This window comes from Amphiura filiformis, chromosome 5 (genome assembly GCF_039555335.1).
Source record: "Amphiura filiformis chromosome 5, Afil_fr2py, whole genome shotgun sequence".
In the NCBI taxonomy this organism is placed as follows: Eukaryota; Metazoa; Echinodermata; class Ophiuroidea; order Amphilepidida; family Amphiuridae; genus Amphiura; species Amphiura filiformis.
In genome coordinates this window covers 13,945,552-13,965,954 of record NC_092632.1, presented here as the reverse complement: position 1 = coordinate 13,965,954, position 20,403 = coordinate 13,945,552, and the positions used below count along the sequence as shown (strand labels likewise).

Sequence of the window (20,403 nt, the reverse complement as noted above, 5' to 3'; positions counted from 1 at the left end):
CCTTTACATTTTTCAGCAGCGCCCTCTATTTTTACCAAAATGTGGGATAGGTCGTTTTTATATTGAGCCCCTCAATTGGAAGTTGTATTGATTGGCCATATGACCGCATGCACTGCATTCACGGCACTTTACAGTTTACACAGTGAGTCAATTGGGGCGAACTTGTCGTGGTATGTACGTGTATTGGGGCGAACTGGTCGCGGTATGTACGTGTATTGGGGCGAACTGGTAGTGGTATGTACTGGTGTGGGGCGAAACGTCCTGACACCGTCTATAGTCACCCTCCTGAGCAGTGAAAAATGCTAATTGTCAAAAACAAAAATGACCGCTAAGGCAGGGCTCAAATTTCAAAATTGGGTGAATGTGGATAAAAACCATTGTATTCCTCACATCATTAGGATTCAGAAAAAGTATAGTTTGACCTTTCTTCGATGTACAGTTCTTGATGTACAGTTCTTGAGTTATAGGCATAAAGGTAAAATGTCAAATTTTGGTTTCCACATGGGTAAAAAATCACAAAATTCTCCGATTATAATCAAATTTGTTTCAAATAGTTCCGTTTAAATAAACATTTTAACCAAAGAACAGTTTGCAGTTTGCCATATCTCGTTACCTGGGTAACGGGGCAAAAAGTCAAATCCCATTGAATCAAGTTAACCATGTATGACCTATTCTGTCACTTTTTAATCAATTGAAAGGGCAAATACCACTGTCAATAAGTAAAGCTGACTGAGCACGAATAGACAGACTGGTATCGGTTAATATATACATGAGTAACAGAAGTTTCCAGAAATGGGAAGGCTAAGTACACTTTAATGTGTTGGTGTGTCTGCAATATATTAGGTTAATGTTATTGAAGAGTTAGCGGTGTTATTCCAACCTGGTCGTCCAATACTGCGGAGCCAGAAAAGTTGCGGACATGGTAAAGATCGGTTAAATACGTAGCAAGAGAGTTAATCATAATAGGTAAGAATATCTAACACCACAGATTATAGAAGGAACACGTCGTAGTCACATTGTACAGCTATTAGGACTTCCGGTGGCCAACCAATACCTTTTCTTAAGTTTTTTGTAAAAAACATTATCAGTTGAGAATCGGACTTCATCAGGCGTAGTCAGGCCAGGGTGGACGAGGTTCTAAACATTTAAAGTAGAGCGAAACGAGCGTGAGCGTAGAGCGGAGCGTTTCATGGCGTGGGGTCCAGTAGCCCGCCTTAGGATCCCGGTGGGGGGGGCAATAATGAAAATAATCTTTCCGATGGGTTTCAGAGTGCTTACAGGCCAAAACACAGCATTGAGACCGCTCTATTGCGCGTTGAAAATGATATTTTGGCTGCTATGGATGAGGGAAACGTGACCCCCGTGACCGCTTTCATCCTTTTAGATTTAAGCGCGGCATTCGATACCGTGGACCACAACATTTTGCTAAGCAGACTTCGTGATTTTATTGGCTTGCGAGGTAGTGCGCTTGCATGGTGTCAATCATATCTGAGTAACAGGCCAGAATATGTTCGCGTTTGGAACTCCTCCACTCCAGTTGTTCATGATTATGCAGTCCCGCAAGGGTCAGTCCTTGGACCCCAATGGTTCACCATTTATACCTATCCAGTTCATAAGATAATCCTCAAATACAAATTACAGTATCATGTATATGCTGACGATACGCAGTTGTACATGTCCTTCAGAATGTGCTGATCAAACCATTGAGTGTATCGAATCATGCATTTGTGAGATCCGTAAGTGGATGAAGGAGAATTTTCTAAAATTGAACGATGAAAAGACTGAATTTGTTTTAATTGGTTCTCGACAACAGCTAAAGTTAATGTTTCACATATTACAATAGGAGATTCTGACATCACTCCTTCATTGAGTGCACGTAATCTAGGTGTTATTTTGGACTCGTCAATGTCTCTTAATACTCTAATGTATCAAGTATTGTACGTTCAGCGTCATTCCATATCAGAAACATTGGTAGAATAAGAAAGTCCTCATGCTACTGAACAAATTGTTCACAGTTTTGTAACCTCCCGGCTTGATATGGGCAACTCCCTCTTGTTTGGCCTTCCTCGAGATCAGATTGCACGTCTACAGCGTATTCAGAGCACTGCTGCGCGCTTGGTCACTTTAACTAGAAAGAGATCTCACATCACTCCAGTTTTAAGAGAGTTACATTGGCTGCCGGTTGGTTACAGAATTGTGTACAAATTGTTGTTCATTGTTTTTAAAGCGCTAAATGAACTTGCGCCAGAATATACCAAATGTCTCCTCCAACCATATAACCCTCCTCGTATGCTCCGTTCCAGTGACAAATCACTTCTCTGCGAACCCCGTTCAAAACATTCATGGGGGGACAGGGCTTTTTCAATTGCTTCACCACGTCTCTGGAATACTCTGCCAACCCACATTACATCTTTAGCACAGTTTAATAAAAGTTCATTAAAAACTACTAATGTGCATCACAATATATATTTTTGTTCACCTATTGATTGTTGTTCATGTGTAGATTAAGTTGTAATGAAAATTAATTTTTATTATGTAGTGTAAGATAATCATTGTATCGCGCCTTGAGTGCCATTGATTTGGTGGAGATGTGCGCATTAGAAATTCACATTATTATTATATTATTATATTAAATTAAGTGAACATTTTGCCATGTAAAAAAACGTAGCTAAAGGGAGGATTCAAGGGGGGGGCGTGAAATTTTTCCTTCGATATGAGGGTGGGTGAGAAATTTTTTGCGAAATTATATGAAAATCCTCCACCCCCCGGCATAAATAGTGATCCCTCCCCAATAACTCAAGAACCTTACGTCAAAGAAAGGTCAAACTATACTTTTTCTGAATCCTAATAATGAGAGGAAAACAGTGGGTTTTATCCATATTCGCCCAATTACTTACCTCAAATTACATCCCCCTCTTGCTTAATTTGATCCACTTTCTTTCACTCCTTCCTCTTCCATTGTTTGCGCATGAATTGATTCCCCACAAAAATAAACACGCAAGGAACTGTGCTGGTCCCTTGTTATTTCTTTTTTTCGTAAACGACGCGACTTGCCTGCCTCAGCAACCTCAACTACTAGAATGTGTGCAAATGAATGATCTTTAGAAAGACCTTGATAATTTACAACAGTGTGAAAGTGGTTAGCTTATGTCATTCAATCCAGACAAATGTGAAACTATAACCATCACAAGCAAGAAGTCTCCTTTCCCAGCAACTTATACCATCTATGGCCAGCAACTGAAATCCTCTTTATGTGCTAAGTAGGAGTAGCCTTTCATCACTGTTTCATGGAGTCGTATGCGTACATAGATTAACTTGGCAGCTAAGAAAGCAACTACTTCTCTGATCAACCACTGTCCTCAACAGATTAAGAGCCAAGCGCGTGCTACTCGTCTTAATCTGTTGAGATTGAACCAAGCGATTATGTCCGCCCAATTTTGGATCTCATATCTCAAAAGACAAAATCTCATTCACAAGACATTGCCTTGAAGCCACAGTTCGGTTCGCTTCAACATGTCTGACTACAACCGCTTCAGCCATGTCAGCAGTGTGTCTGAGATGAAAAATCAATTAGACTGGGATCTCACCCAGACACGTAGAGAAGCTTAGAGAGAGAGAGAGCCAAGTGATTATGATGTTTAAACTAAACCACCACCTTCTAAACATCAACATGATCAATACCACCAATCAACCGATATAGAGTATATGCAATGAACCAACCGACACGGTATAACAATTGAAATGGCAGCCATGCTGGAGGACAATTCTAACATAACTTGAGATGACGGAGGGACAGGTCTCTAGATCGATTCCACAACCATTCATACCTATCACACGTTTTATTGTACTATCATTCATTCGAATTTTCCCGTCCCGTGATACCTTATGGAGGACAGAATTTTATTTAAATGGGGATGACTCTGTTATGAGTGACGTCGTATTTGCATACCCTCTATACCTCTTGTAACCATCACCAGAGGACACAGCCTCCAACACCTGCGTTTTAGACTGGATACCTACAAACACTCCTTATTTGAGGCATTCAAGCATAGCCTCTCCATTGGCTACTTTAAAGTAACTTCGTCTATCATTAATCTTACTCATTAAACCGCACTCATGGACAGCACTCTTTCCTTATGAACCTTTTGGTACCACGTTGAGTTCCCCACCAACATGTTTCTTTGGTGCGATAATACTCCATTGGAGGGATGTACCTATTAAGCAGAAGCACTCGGAATAAACTTAAAATATATTTTGTACATGAAGAAAGAACCCTGTTTAGACCCATATCTGATAATAAGTAGTCATCATATTAAATATTTCATATTTGATTCAAAATATAGTGCCTATATAGTGCTATCGATTTTCACTTTATCTTCTGATTCAGGATTATTTTTAAAACATTAGATTTCGCGGTTTTTAATTGATAGATCTATATTGATAAGTGTAATTCTAGAATCAGCCAAGCTTGTGGAGGTTTGATTCTTTCATGAATTATCTTGGGACAGTGGCCATGGATCACAAAAATGGGGGTATACCCTGTAGCTTTCCAATAGATTTGTATGAAACAAGCAGTCCTCCCAAGCTATCTTTAGCTTTCTGGTTCATATGAAAAGGTTTGGCTACAAAACGATTCTCTTATAAATGCATCTACGCACAGTTTCCACCTCGATACACCTGAGTACACAGATCTTTCCAAGCACAGCGAGTCTAGCCTCTATACAGTCTGTGTTTATACTTCACGGTTGAGTGCATAGCATCATAAGAGCTGTGTGAGATATAGCTGATGACTAGTGGAAAATACGGCATCTGTGATTGTTTTTTTCCGCTAAAAACACTTTTTTCATTCCGTCAACAGATGACACAATTCAATGTTTACAGCAACGCGAATGTAAAAATCTGTTGAAAACGACCTATTCAAGCACAATTTTTGACCAAGATGTAGGTTTTAAAAGTCAAAACCTCAAGTGTTCTTTACAAGTTTCAAATCTTATGTCATTAAATGAAAGAGCACACTTATATTGTCCATACACTAGCTTCATTTCAATGAACAATCGCCATTTTTTTTTCAATTGCAAATCTTGTGCAAAAAGTTACTATTTTCGCCTATTTTGTCATACGGTTGTAAATTCAAAGTCATAGACTTTGCTAAAGAGCGCGTACAAATTGATATGTTGTCAATATCTTTCATTTAGATATTTAATAATTTATCAACTTAATGTAAACATGCTAGGATATAAGAATATTTGTTAAATTTAGCAACATGTTATAAACACTTTGTAAGAACAGTGTTACTCAATATTGTGATGACACTCTTACTCAATATGCCTTGTGAGAACAGTTTTGTTCAACATGCTAAGTGAGAACAATATTATACATTGTGAGAACAGTCTTGCCCAATATACTTTGTGCGAACAATCTTTCTCAATGTGCTTTGTGAGAACAATCTTGCACAATATACCATGTGAGAACAGTCTTGCCCAATATACTTTGTGAGAACAGTCTTGCTCAATATACTTTGCGAGCACACTCTTGCTCAATATACCTTGTGCGAACAGTTTTGCTCAATATAACATATTTTGCTTGTTTCATTATCAGAAATGGAACGGACAAGTTATCTCGCTGCTGTAAGGAAATGGATAGAAACATTTAACACCGACATCTCCCATCAAGACCATCATCACACAGAAAGAAAAACACTGGATATATACCATGAAGCCCGTGAGACAGGAACCGCACCAGGAACCACTTGTAAACTACAATTTCTTGGGGACGGTGGAGCTGGGAAAACTAGTTTGGTCAATAAGTTGTTGGGAAGGCAATTCAACCCAGAGATAGAATCAACGTTTGCAATAGAAACCAACATGTCAAGCGTCAGCAGCGTCGATACAAAGGGTTGGCAAGAGAAAAACACAAATAATGCATCCGAAGAGTTTAATGACAAGCTTTCGTGGTTTTTCAGGAAGTCACTAAGAAAACGAAAAGACGAAGTGAATACAAGAGTGAGGAAATTGAAGATGCCCCTTTGTATTGCTAGTCTTGGTCTCCTTCTTTTCGCCGCTGAACAAATGATTGGCCCATCAGTTACTACTATGATCTTGATACCCATTGCTTCAATCGCATATTTACTTTCTGGAAATTTGACATTTTTCAACAGAACTGTAGCAGCTCCACTTAGTCACATGTTCTTGTACTACTACGGCGATAACGTGTGTGACTTGCTCCCCACCGACACCGATGTTTCTAGCGACATTTGCATTGCAATTTCCTTTTTTGGAGTGTGCTATGGGTTTCTTATAACTAGTGAATTGTTCTGTGTTTTCACCGTCATTTGGTGCATAATTGCGCCAATTAAAACAATGTTCGAAGAAGATAAATATACAATGCCATCATGTGTTTCCAAGGACGTTCACGATTCTTACGTTCAACAGTTGGCTCCTCAACTTGGAATATTTATGGGTTATGTCTGTTTGTTATGGTTAAATAACCTTTTAAACAAGAAATACACATGGGTGAATCCAACCATTCAAAAGTGGTTGGTGCTGACCTCTTTGCCAATAATCGTTTTCAAGGTTTACAAGATTTTCCCTACGTCATTCCATAGTTTTGTGTTTGGAATTTTCTTCGCAATCGGTCTTAACGTCGGTTTATATCCGGGTCGCCAAGTGCTGCGTTTCATGCTAAGTATGTTGCATCCGCTACGATATTTCAGCTTGATATCAATTCTAATTCTTGCTGTCATCAGCAATTACACACACATTGCCTTGTTTCAGCATTCGTTTGAATTGACCAACAAATTCTACATCTGTCGTTTGCTCACAATTAGTTTGATTGTAGTGGTAGAATCATTCGAAATGTACAAAGCTGTATTTAACCCCAAACCAGTTCAAGACGTCTACCAAGTCATCGGAAAGAAAGATAATTTAGAGCATGTTACCGAAGACATTGAACTGTCCAAAAGCTTCAACCTCTGGGATTTTGCAGGACAATACTTTTACTATAACACTCATCAGACATTCATTGCAAAACATGCCGTGTGTCTTTTGATTTTCAACCTCACATGGTTTTCTGAAAACTCGAATCGATATATCGCATTTACACGAATTAGATTCTGGCTACAATCGATATTAACTCATACCAAAGGACCAATATTTCTCGTTGGTACGCACTTAGATGAAGTCAACCCTCTGCAGGTGGCACAACTTCAAGATTTCTTCGAAAAGAATCTTCGTGGTTATCAGCGTAAATATAATTTCAGAATAAAACAAAATGGAGGCAATCCCTTCTTTGCAGTAAACAATACAAATCGGAGCCGAGATGTTGACGATGTAAGGAGCCTGCAAACCGCTGTGAAGCTTGCTGCAAAGGAACTGCCTTCGATGAAGACAGAACATCCGATTCGATGGTGGCAGTTTCTTATGTATGTCAGTGAGAAACGCAAAGAAATTGCGCAAAACATTTCCCTAAATTCTGCACTTATCACAAATCTTGATGATCTTCAGAAAGTTTTTCCGACTATCGAACTCTCCGAACTCGGAAACATTCTGAAATACTTCCATGACATCGGAGAAATTATTTACAATGAACGTCAACAAATCATTGGTCTAGATCCACAACTGGTGATTGATGCTATGTACACATTGACGACGACTAAATCGGTAAGAGAAGATGGTATCTTGTATCGTCAACATATCAAGTCAATGTTGGCCGGTGTAGATGATACCATCATTGAATTTATATTAGCGTTGCTGGAGAGTAAAGATCTCATATGCAAAGTCGAAGACCAGAATGGCAATGAAGAATCACAAATATATTTGGTACCTTTCTTGTTACAAGATGGCTACCCGGTCTCACCGCAGGGAACAGAATGGGATCAGCGATTCTATATCGATTTTGGTGAATACGAACCACACGCGGTGCTTTCTCGGTTGATGGCAAGATGCATCACTGATTCGGAAACATCTGAATACAAGAAAGAAAACATCTATCGTCATGGAGGACTCTTCACCTTATCCAACAACATCACCTATTTGATCACAGCTTTCAATCCATCTCCAGAACAACATCTTCTTGACGTTGCAGTCAAGACCCTACCACAGTCTTCCTCTGCAACATTATTACGATATCTTTGTAATATCCTAAAGGAGTTGCATGAAAGAGATTTTCCTGAAATGACGTACGTCTGTGGAGTGAAATGTCCACATCGTGCTCCTCATTATGGATGTCCAGCGGACAACCCTCATTATATCCATATCATTCCTCTGGCTTCAAGCCAATGTCCAGATGTTGAATATGTTCAAAGAGAAAAATTAATAAGGCTGTGTATCAATAGAGAGGTGGAAATTCATTTGGAATGAGCAGTAGTATATTGTGTTAAGAAGAACTATATGTCTTGATTTGATGAAAAAAGATCCAAAATGTTCAGTGAAATAAGACAGTATAACACCTTATCATCAGGAAATTTTATCACATCAAGATCAGTCAAAACTTACTTTTCTAGACGTTTCATCAACCATCGGTTGATTTCATCAGCAGTACGTGTTGCTGTTTTGAAGTGCTGTGTGATATATTGATCCGGCAACTCTAGGAGTTGGAGCAGCACCAGCCCAGGGGCGTAGCCAGCTTTCTTGGTCAGAGGGGGCAAATTTTTTGGGGCACAGACGAAAACAAATTCAGTTGCATCATACAATACAATACCGGTTTTGTTTTTAGAGAGACTGTACATGTCTTCGAGATTCCAAATAAGGCTTTCTTGTGTGGATGTGCGCGCGTAGGGCGCCAAATAATTGTACTTTACACTATTTTCGCCCATGATTGGGATAAAAAGGGCTTTATAGTGACAATGTGCGCGCTGATAATTGTATTTTAGCCCATAATCGGGTTGCATTTTGGTGGAATTTTGGTTTTCTTTTCCTCTGCTCTCCAGATTTTCTCTTTCATTTTTCTTTCATTTTTTGTCAGGGGACACTCCGCCCCCCCCCCGCTGGCTACGCTACTGCATCAACCCCTGTGTCAAATTTCTTATGTAACACAGGATCGTACAGATGTGAAAGTAATAAAGTGGTAGGCCCCCTTATCTCTGTTTAGGAGGTTGCCACTGTTCCTCCGGATCCAGATTGCGATTGCTTCTTTGATCCATGCTTGTCTTGCTCTTTGTTTCCTTGTCTATGATGTTGACCCCTCCGAGTTGCATAAGAACTTTGACACAGGGGTGATGCTGATCCAATTCCTATAGTTGCTGGATCAATAATAAGTGTTCCAATATCTGTTATCAATATCACTCAACACAAAACAACAACACTGCTGATGATATCAACCGATGGTTGATGAAACGTCCAGAAACGTAGGTTTTGACTGGTCTTGATGTGATGAAATTCTTGATGTTATGGATAATCTACAGACCTGATGAATCTATTCAAGAACATAATATAACACCTTTTATTCTATTTAACTACCGTAAAGATTCGCGGTAATTCGCCTAATGGTGCACTTGGGCTCCTTTGCCTTGAGGTAAATTTCATGTGCAAATAGAGAGCTCCCTCCTCTGAAATTCAAACAAGAATAAAGGTTCCGTGCCCTTATTCACGGTTATTTGCTGGTGGGAATTTTACGGGAGGGCACTAGGTTGTGCCTAAAATTCTACTTATGTCAAGGGAGCCCATAGCGTCCTTAGGTGAACCTTTACGGTACTGTTTCTGCTAATATGTGACAGTTTAAAGGCAGACATATCCACCACGAGGCATAACACGTAAACCCAGATTTAAGACCATGACCGCTTTGACCGGTATGAGTAAAGCCCTAGCTCGCTTAGATAGTAAAACGTCTGAGACGTTGACGGTAAAGTGGAAAATGGAGAATTGTGAAGAGACATTACGATTAATGCCGTACAGCTTAGTCCGACGAGTAGGACCTTTTGTGCTATAGTTACCAGACTATACTCACCTCTCGGACTATGATCGCTATCTCACATGGTGCAAGAAAGACGAATCACGAAAATCCATTGACCGCGCCGCCTAAAATCAGTTTAGCGTCAATATGACAAAACTTTTCGCGCGCTTTAAAACTTTTCCAACCCCATCCACCCCCAATCATGTAAAAAAAAAAAAACACGCCACTGTCAGAGTCTGATTTTAGTTGGTAACTAAGAAAAAACAGGTCCTCTACGTAAGCTTAGTATGCCTTACGCGCGACGGCATTCATCCATTCCAACGCTTGATTGGTGATAGTATTTTCTATTCGTATGCAGTACAGCTTTGAACGGCGTTGTAGAGATCCATTCAGGCGCAATGGCGCATCAGCTTGATTTATTTGCTATGAGCTTGATCCATTAAAAAATAACATTGACCACTTTTGCTACATGTAACATTTTTGATCAGGTTTCTTTCGTCATTTCTAAATGTCACTATTTGCTAGCAACAGCAATATGCAATTGAAGCGTTTTACCGAAATTCCATGATTGACCGATTCAAAATGAATTTTATGCTTCTGTCACACTACACCGAATAGGTCTTCCGTACAAGAAACGGATGGTATTTTAGTAAATCCGTTGTTGTTCGTCAATGATCGTTTTATGTTCTTTTTATGTCCTGCTACCATCCGCCAAATGCGTTTCGTGTTAGGTGATGTTCGTTAAGTCCGTCGGCAAGTTTTGTGCATGCACAAAACTTGAAACGGAGTGTACCGAATACACATGTTCGGTATTTATCCGATGTGTGTTCGTATGGTGCTGCATATTGCCGGAGTTTGTTCGCTCTCCTTTCGTTCATGTTCGTTCTTTGTTCGTTGCACTCGGCCCGTGTTCGTTGCAAATACGTTCCTGTGAGGCCTTCACCACCGGATAGCATATTTTTGCATTCGGTGATGTACGTTGACCCAGACCGTGTTAGTGTCACACTACACCGGATAGGTCTTCCGTATAAGAAACGGATGGTATTTTAGCAAATCCGTTAGTGTTCGTCAATGTTCGTTTTATGTTCTTCATATGTCCTGCTATTATCCGCCAAATGCGTTTCGTGTTAGGTAATGTTTGTTTAGTCCGTCGACAATACGTTTCAAGTTTTGTGCATGCACAAAACTTGAAACGGAATGTGCTCGAATACACATGTTCGGAAGCTGTCCGATGTGTGTTTGTACTGTTCTGTATATATACCCTGGGTTTGTTCGTTATTCTTTCGTTTATATACCGCAGGTGTTTGCAAGGTTTCGCAGGCGCTTGTGCCGGATGTAGGCCTATGGCGAACATGTGCATCGATCATGGGGGGGACTTTCTGAAAATAAAATATGAAATGAAATGAAATGAAATGGGTGTGTGACGCAATATCATATTTCCCCCAGTACTTTAGTGACTGGCAAGTAGAAAAAGGGGAAAGGAGAGAAAAAAGAAAGAAAGTGAGAAAAATTGAAGAGAGAAGAGAAGAGAAAAAGTTAAATTGCACGTAATTTAGTAGGCCTATGCATGTAAGTTGTATTGAGAGAGGGGCACTTTCTGAAGGGTAGAGGACGCAATATCAAATTCCTACCAGTTTTAGTGATTGACAAGAAAGAAAAAAGAAGAGAAAACATGGAAAAGGTAAATTGTACGTTATTGAGTAGGCCCAGGATAGTATATAGTAAGCCTAAGTATAGGCCTGTGATTATTATAGGCAGTGCTTAAATGTGGTTCCTTGGCCTCAAAGCCTGTGAAAATTACTGCCGGCCCGTCGATATGTAGGGCCCGTGACATTTTGTCACCAAAGTCAGTATTTAAGACGGACTTAGGTCTATTACTGACTTTAACATATCAATCCATGCATGCTTTACCTGAAATTATGAGTCTTAAGTCTTATATCTAAGTGTCAGTGGATCAGTGTAACATTTGAAATTTTGCAAATTCAGTTCGGGCCTTCTTTGGTTTTTGTTTAAAGCAATAATAGTGTAAAAATGATGCACCAAAAACAATTTTCCAAATTTTCCATTTTAAAACTAAATTTTTTACACAATAGGCCTAGGCCTAATAATGTAAATAGGCCCTACAGTCCCCATGCAAATGGCTTCAATTGGACCTTCAGTTTGAAAAATAAACAAGTCTTCCTTTTTGCTTCTGCTATGGACATCCACGTGTTATTTTTAAAACAATTGTTTATATTATACAATAATGGTGAAAACTTTTCAATGGCTTCAATTAGGCTTTCGTTTCACCAATTTGCGGCTGTTTCAAACTAATATAGTACCCAATAATAGTGCTAAAATTGATCCAAAAAATTACAAGTGGCTTCAATTGGGCCTTCATTGTCCAAAGGTTTCTCATCTCTATTGCCCCCGGACGCCCTTTTGTACTTATTAGCCAATATTTGACAATTTTCGTCAAAGTTTTCCCCCTTAAAAGTTGTCTTTCCCCACTTTGTTCACCCTCTGAAAAAGTGCTTGCTACGTCACTGCCTCTAAGGGGTCAAAAACCCTCTCAAACACCCTCTCCTCCCCCACTTTTATGATAGGATGGACGTCCCTGTTGGTGCCACATGCCACGGATTCGCCGGTCATTTGTCGGACGTTGAACGATTGAATATAAAACGCCTGCAGGATTATTAGCGGCCACAACGCATAGAGAGACGAACGGGAATCGGACCCCAAATCCGCACATTTGTCGGACGTTGACCCCAAATCCGGTCATTTGTCGGACGTTGAACGATCGAATATAAGACGCCTGCAGGATTATTAGCGGCCACAACGCATAGAGAAACGAACGGGAATCGGACCCCCAAATCCGGTCATTTGTCGGACGTTGAACGATCGGATATAAGACGCCTGCAGGATTATTAGCGGCCACAACGCATAGAGAGACGAACGGGAATCGGACCCAAAATCCCACCGAATCTTCTGCCGAACTGGTGATTTTTCCACCGAATAAAATATTTTTGTATTCGGTGATGTACGTTGATCCAGTCCGTCGTAGTGTGACAGACCTATTACCATCTAGAGGGCATACTAACTGGACAAATGTAAAATGCCGTTGTCCTGTCCATTTCAAATAGGTTGTGGGGTTGGACATTTGTCAAGCCACTCATGATACGGAATACTTGAATGAGGTCTCCTCTGAGTCTCCTGCATGCTAGTGTGGGGAGTTTTAGCCTTTCTAGACGTTTTGCATATGGCTGGTCTCGGAGCTCAGGGATCAACTTAGTTGCTCTGCGCTGGACTTTCTCCAACTTATCAATGTCACCTTTCAGAAATGGACTCCATACACAATTAGCATATTCCAGATGGGGTCTAATCATGGTCTTGTAAAGGGGTTCGAATATTGGAATATCAGTCTATATACTCAAAGGTCCTCTTCATCACTCCCACAATACGGTTTGCTTTATTTGTGACTGCTCCTACTTGCTTTCTAAAGGTTAGCGAATTGTCAAACAGAACTCCCAAATCCTTTTCTTCCTCCAGCTTTCCCAATGCTCTTCTATCATCCCCATCTTTCATGGAATAGCTGTGGACCTGTGTAAAATGCCGTTGCAGTTCAAGTTTGTCAGTCCTACCGTCCTCATGTCCATTTCAAATAGGTTGTGGGGTTGGACATTTGTCAAGCCTCTGAGTCTCCTGAATGCTAGTGTGGGGAGTTTTAGCCTTTCTAGACGTGTTGCATATGGCTGATCTCGGAGCTCAGGGATCAACTTAGTTGCTCTGCGCTGGACTTTCTCCAACTTATCAATATCACCTTTCAGAAATGGACTCCATACACAATTAGCATATTCCAGATGGGGTCTAATCATGGTCTTGTAAAGGGGTTTGGACATTGGAATATCTATATACTGAAAGGTCCTCTTCATCACTCCCACAATACGGTTTGCTTTATTTGCTCCTACATGTTTTCTAAAGGTTAGAGAACTGTCAAACAGAACTCCCAAATCCTTTCCTTCCTCCAGCTTTCCTCATTGCTCTTCTATCATCCCCATCTTTCATGGAATAGCTGTGAACCTCTCTGTCCTTACCATACTGCATCACGCCACACTTTCCTGCATTAAAGTATATTTGCCATCTATTCGACCAGTCTCCCAGCTTGACCAAATCTTCCTGCAACAATCATCATCGCTGTGAACTTGGGTAAAGACCTTAGTATCATCAGCAAACATTCTTACTAAGCTTGAAATTTCATTTGGAAGGTCATTGATGATGATGATAAATAAGATCGGTCCCAGTACACTGCCTTGGGGGTGCCGCTTTTCACCTCTGCCCAGTGAGGTTTGGCTCCATTCACCGAAACGCATTGCTTACTTTCAAGCAGGAAGCTTCCTATCTATTTTAGGAGGTTTCTATCTATACCATGGGCCTCACCTATCAGCAAACGTTGGTGTGGGACAGAGTCGAAGGCCTTCCTGAAATCCAGGTAGACCACATCGATGCCATCACCCTCTTCAAGCATTCTGGGCAGATGTCCATGATTTCCAGTAACTGTGTGACACTGGATCTTCCTGGTCTAAATCCATGTTGTTCAATGCAAATTATTTCATTTTCTTTCATGAACTCCATCACTTGGTCTCTGATAATTGATTCAATCATCTTACATACCACTGATGTCAAACCATATTAACAGGCCGGTAGTTACCTGCATCTGTTGAGATTTGTATATAGCTGTAACCTCTGCTATCTTCCATCTATCTGGGACGACACCTTCCACCATAGATTTATAGAATATAATTACCAGTGGTTCAGAAATCTCCTCACATGCTTCTCGCAAGACCCTTGGGTGCAAGCCATCAGGGCCTGGTGACTTGGACGGTTTTAATTTCTGAATCTCCTTCCTATTATCTTCACTGTTTATGTGGATGTCACCCAGCTTTTCATCGTGGTACATCTTATCTGGTTTGGGAATATGCCTTGTATCTTCATCTGTAAAAACACTAGCAAAGAAAGAGTTGAATACTTCGGCCATATCTCCATCAGTATGCACATATGATCCATCTTCTTTTTTTAGATCCTTAATTCCAGACTTCACCTTGGCTTTATATATACTAAGTACTTCCAGGACGCCTAGGTATTTTAATACCTAGGCGTGAAGGTTAAAACCTTCACGTCTTCCGCCGTTTTTTCTCAAAGCTTTACTTTGCTTTCCTCACCTTTTTTGCTTCATTTAATATTTTGACATGTTCCTCATAATCTTGATAGTGTTTTGTTCTTGTATATCGTTTCCGAGAATTGTATTTCTTTTTAACTTTCCTCATTGACGTGGCTCGCTGTTCATCCACAACGGCTTGAACTTCTTCGGTGCACCACCACATTTCTTTCAGTTTGGTTTTAGGTATGTTTCTCTTCATTGTATCTCTAAATTTGGTCTCAAGCTTGCGTAATCACCTTTGTCATACATGAATCTTCCATTTGGGTCTGCTTGACAAGGTTCAGTGTAGCAATCTAGCATGAATATAATCACCACATGATCGCTCTTACCCAATGGACTGCCACCATTCTCTTATCAATGATTCATCATTTGTAATAATCAGGTCAAGCAGATTACTTTTTTGTCCAATTCAATGTCAAAATCGACATCCTGGAAAAGGTAGTTATCTTGTAGACAGTCAATGAGCGAGTTACTTCCATAAGTAACTCCAACTCTTGTAGTCCACGAGTCCTAGTCTATTTCCGGATAGTTGAAATCTCCAACTAAAAGCAGGTGTGAGTATCGTCTGCTGCAGGAGTTGTTTATTAGGTCATTTACCTTACTATCATTCAAGCTGGTTGAGTTGTTGGGACTTCTGTATATGCATCCCAACAGCTTATCTTCATCTCTGAGCCTAACCTCACAATACACACTCTTCAAACTCCACGCTGGTTAAATCTTCCACCATCTTAGCATTTAAATATTTCTTTATTGTCCTTGCTGAACACTGAGACTGCTAAGCTCCGTAGCACCTTACTTGCACTACGATGTAGGCTCTATCTGGCTTACTTATACGATGTAGGCTGGTTTATTCTACCTCTTGCCGACCACTACGATGTAGGCTGGCTAACTCCACTCCTCTACTCTTGACCTTGCTGACCACTGTGATTGCTAAGTTAACTGACGCCTTACTTGATTACGATGTAGGCTGACTAACTTACACTCTTCTAGTCTTCTACTCCTGCCCTTGCTGTCCCCTGTGACTGCTAAGTTCTCTGACCCCCCCCCTTTAATCGCACACAATGTAAGCTGGCTAACTTACACTCTTCTACTCTTGACCTTGCTGACCACTGTGACTGCTAAGTTCACTGTCACCTTATTCGCCCTTCGATGTAGGCTAGCTTAATTACACTCTTCTACTCTTGTTAGGTAAATGTTCTCCCTCACCTTACTTGCACTACAATGTAGGCTGGTTTCCTCTACTCCTTACTGACCACTACGATGTAGGCTGGCTACCTCCACTCTTCTACTCTTGACCTTGCTGACCACTGTGACTGTATAGGCTGGCTAACTTACACTCTTCTACTCTTGACCTTACTAACCACTGTGAACTGTTCTGTAAATGTTCTCTGTCACCTTACTCGCACTACAATGTAGGCTGGTTTCTTCTACTCCTTGCTGACCACTACGATGTAGGCTGGCTAACTCCACTCCTCTACTCTTGACCTTGCTGACCACTGTGATTGCTAAGTTTTCTGGCACCTTACTTGATTACGATGTAGGCTAGCTAACTTACACTCTTCTACTCCTGTCCTTACTGACCACTGTGACTGCTGGGTTCTCTGGCACCTTAATCGCACTACAATGTAGGCTGGCTAACTTACACTCTTCTACTCATGACCTTGCTGATCACTGTGACTGCTAAGTTCACTAGCACCTTCCTTGATTACGATAGGCTGGCTAGCTCAACTCTTCTACTCATGACCTTACTGACCACTGTGACTGCTAAGTTCACTAGCACCTTCCTTGATTACGATGTAGGCTGGCTATCTCCACTCTTCTACTCTTGGCCTTGCTGACCACTGTGACTGCTAAGTTCACTAGCACCTTCCTTGATTACGATAGGCTGGCTAGCTCAACTCTTCTACTCATGACCTTACTGACCACTGTGACTGCTAAGTTCACTAGCACCTTCCTTGATTGCGATGTAGGCTGGCTATCTCCACTCTTCTACTCTTGACCTTGCTGACCACTGTGACTGCTAAGTTCACTAGCACCTTCCTTGATTACGATAGGCTGGCTAGCTCAACTCTTCTACTCATGACCTTACTGACCACTGTGACTGCTAAGTTCACTAGCACCTTCCTTGATTACGATGTAAGTTGGCTATCTCCACTCTTCTACTCATGACCTTGCTGATCACTGTGACTGCTAAGTTCACTAGCACCTTCCTTGATTACGATAGGCTGGCTAGCTCAACTCTTCTACTCATGACCTTACTGACCACTGTGACTGCTAAGTTCACTAGCACCTTCCTTGATTACGATGTAGGCTGGCTAGCTCCACTCTTCTACTCATGACCTTGCTGACCACTGTGACTGCTAAGTTCACTAGCACCTTCCTTGATTACGATAGGCTGGATAGCTCCACTCTTCTACTCTTGACCTTGCTGACCACTGTGACTGTTAAGTTCACTAGTACCTTCCTTGATTACGATAGGCTGGCTAGCTCCCCTCTTCTACTCTTGACCTTGCTGACCACTGTGACTGTAGGCTGACTTACTTACACTCTTCTACTTTTGACCTTGCTAACCACTTGCTGACCACTGTGACTGTTACCTTACTCGCACCTTGCTGACCACTACGGTGTAGGCTGGCTAACTCCACTCCTCTACTCTTGACCTTGCTGACCACTATGATTGGTAAGTTCTCTGGCACCTTACTTCACTACAATTGTAGGCTGGCTTATTTACACTCTTCTACATTTGACCTTGCTGACCACTGTGACTGCTAAGTTGCAATGTTTCTCAAATTGTTCCTCTTGATCTCGCCGCTAGGAATAAACAACTTAATACGCTGTGTGCAAATTTTAAAAATGGTCCGATTTCATACTTAATTCACAAATTTGGTGCACTTTGTAATGTCATGTGCTGGTGCACTTTGTAATGTCATGTGCTTGAAATATTTGACATTTGACCTACTTGGCTCTATAACTCCTGAACTAAGCACCCTAGTGCAATATGATGATTTCTTTTTATTCCTAGCAATGAGAGGAACAATTTGAGGTATATTACAACATTATAGAATTTCGCCCTATTATGACCTATGAACCTTCTTAAAAATCATAGGGAGCACCGGGGGGGGGGGCATAGAACAAAATTGGAGACAATTTTAGTTTTAGGTGTAAGAATGCCAAAAAAAAACATTGGTTCCGCTATAAAAAAAAAAGTAGCAAGACAAAAACCTAATTCAAATATCACTACACAGCACCAAGTAGGCCAAGAACACATGTGTTGCTGTTTTACACACACATTCACGGATGAAGATCATGTTTCATAATTTCTTAAAAGTGCCTGGCAATCTGTTTTGTGTGTGGAATATGATATTTGCAGGGTTAAAATACTAGTGTTTATTGGTAAATTCCACCAAGGACAGACTGGGAAATTACATGAACCACTGAAATAATTTGCATGTTGAAGCTGAATCTACTTTTAAAATGTGTCTTTATTAATTGAATTCAAATTTGTATCCAAAAGCTCAATAGAAATCACATTTGTCAAGTTTCACAAGCCAACAATCTATCCAGTTGACTACATATGACCTTGAAATGACCAACAACATTTTGGATGCTCAATGGTGATAAAATCCATTAAGCTTCATGAAAATCCAAAAATCTATGCTCAGTTACCCTCAATGACCTTGACATGGCCTTAAACATATTTGATGCAAGTTTGATGACAAATCCCACAATGTATTATCAGTTTACTTGAATGGTGACTCCATTTGAAATCTACCCCTGTGTGGAAGATTAAGGTTCTGTCTTCCATAGGGGGTGTATGGATTTCAACTGGAATACCCAAATTCACCCAAATTGTATACTGTTGCAAAAACAAAGCAGTTAGTCATATTTTTCACCTATTTTAACATGAAATTTCTTTATGCCCACATTTTCGGCACATTTAAACAGTCATGCAATCTACGCATGCGCAATACTCAAAGATGATCTGAAAATGATTATTGTGACATTTAACAGGTGTATTTTAGAAATATGTGCTTATTTAAGCGTCAACTTTGGCAAGTTTTTAAAAGCTGGAAACCAACTTATTTTTATTAATTCGTATGCTAAACTCAAATATTTTGTCTGCCAAATTGTACTTGAACCCCATTACCATAAGGACCTCCAAAATGATCCTATATGATCATACAGGTGGCAAAAATTATACAGGCTCCCAATTCACTCATAAACATATCAAATTATTTGTATACTGAGTCTTAAGGATCACAAAGTTGTAATATTTGTGTGTTCAGGACCTGTTATTACCAAATTATGAAACTCAACAGGTACGTCCACCGTAAACTTGCATGTTGTACAGGGGTTTTCCATAAAACTTGAGTCAAATTGTTTCTCAAGTTCAAGGGATTCAGGAAAAGAATAGTTTGCACTACCTGCAATGTGAAGTGCAAAAGATAGATAAACAAAAAACAAAGGCCATAGAATTCTATTGACTTTTTAACTCTTTCAGGTACGGCAAATTTTTCTGAAAATAAGACAAACAATTTGGCTTGTTTTTTACGAAAATTGGAGCAACTTTGACTTTTGCCCTGTGTATAACAAGCAAATCAAGCCTTGATCTACTGTGTCCCATAACTACATGTATATTATGTCCCACACAACCTTACATTTCTGGGATCCATGGAACCAGATGAATAATTTGAAGTGTTATTGGAATAAACTTTTATTTTTGCCCCCTGTACGATCATGTGCGCAGTTGCGGGGGTCTTTTTGAGGGTCAGTCTAAAAATACTGCTTGGCAGATAAAAGATTTGGATTCAGAATACTCGAGTTAACCAAAATAAGCTAGTTGCCCTCTTTTACGCACACTTGTGATTTTTCCAAAATAGAACCAGTCTATAAAATGTACAATACTTCAAATAATTGTCAAATTCATTCATGCTTGTATAGAGAAAAAAGGTTGTTCCTGACACATTTTATTTCCCCCTCATACACTACACATTTGACTTATAAAATATGATAGGAACCATAGATCATAATCTGGCAGCATTTTGAAATAATAAAGCTATTATTTGGTGGTGTACATTGCATTGGACATCTATTTTGTTGTTATTTATAAATGTTCCACAATTGTTTGGAGTAACCTTTATTTTTTATTATTACCAATTGACATGCTCATTATCAATTGACATGCTCATTGACTATACAGTTAGGAGAAGATCAATAATACTTAATTCTGTTACCTGTTTGGGACAATTGTCAAGGTCCAATGCCCTTTTAACCTTTTCCCAAAAAGGGGGGGGGGGGGCTGATGGAAAATCATGCAT

The 20,403-nt window shown here is 40.2% G+C and overlaps 1 protein-coding gene across 1 annotated transcript; it reads left to right on the top strand.

Annotated features, from left to right (window-relative positions):
• The first annotated feature begins 771 nt into the window (after positions 1 to 771).
• LOC140152679 (uncharacterized) lies at positions 772 to 8,395 on the top strand. Its single transcript, XM_072175133.1, has 2 exons — positions 772 to 966; positions 5,599 to 8,395. Exon 2 carries the CDS (start codon positions 5,601 to 5,603, stop codon positions 8,355 to 8,357), a length of 2,757 nt encoding a protein of 918 aa, XP_072031234.1. The 5' UTR covers positions 772 to 966; positions 5,599 to 5,600; the 3' UTR covers positions 8,358 to 8,395.
• Positions 8,396 to 20,403: the final 12,008 nt, after the last annotated feature.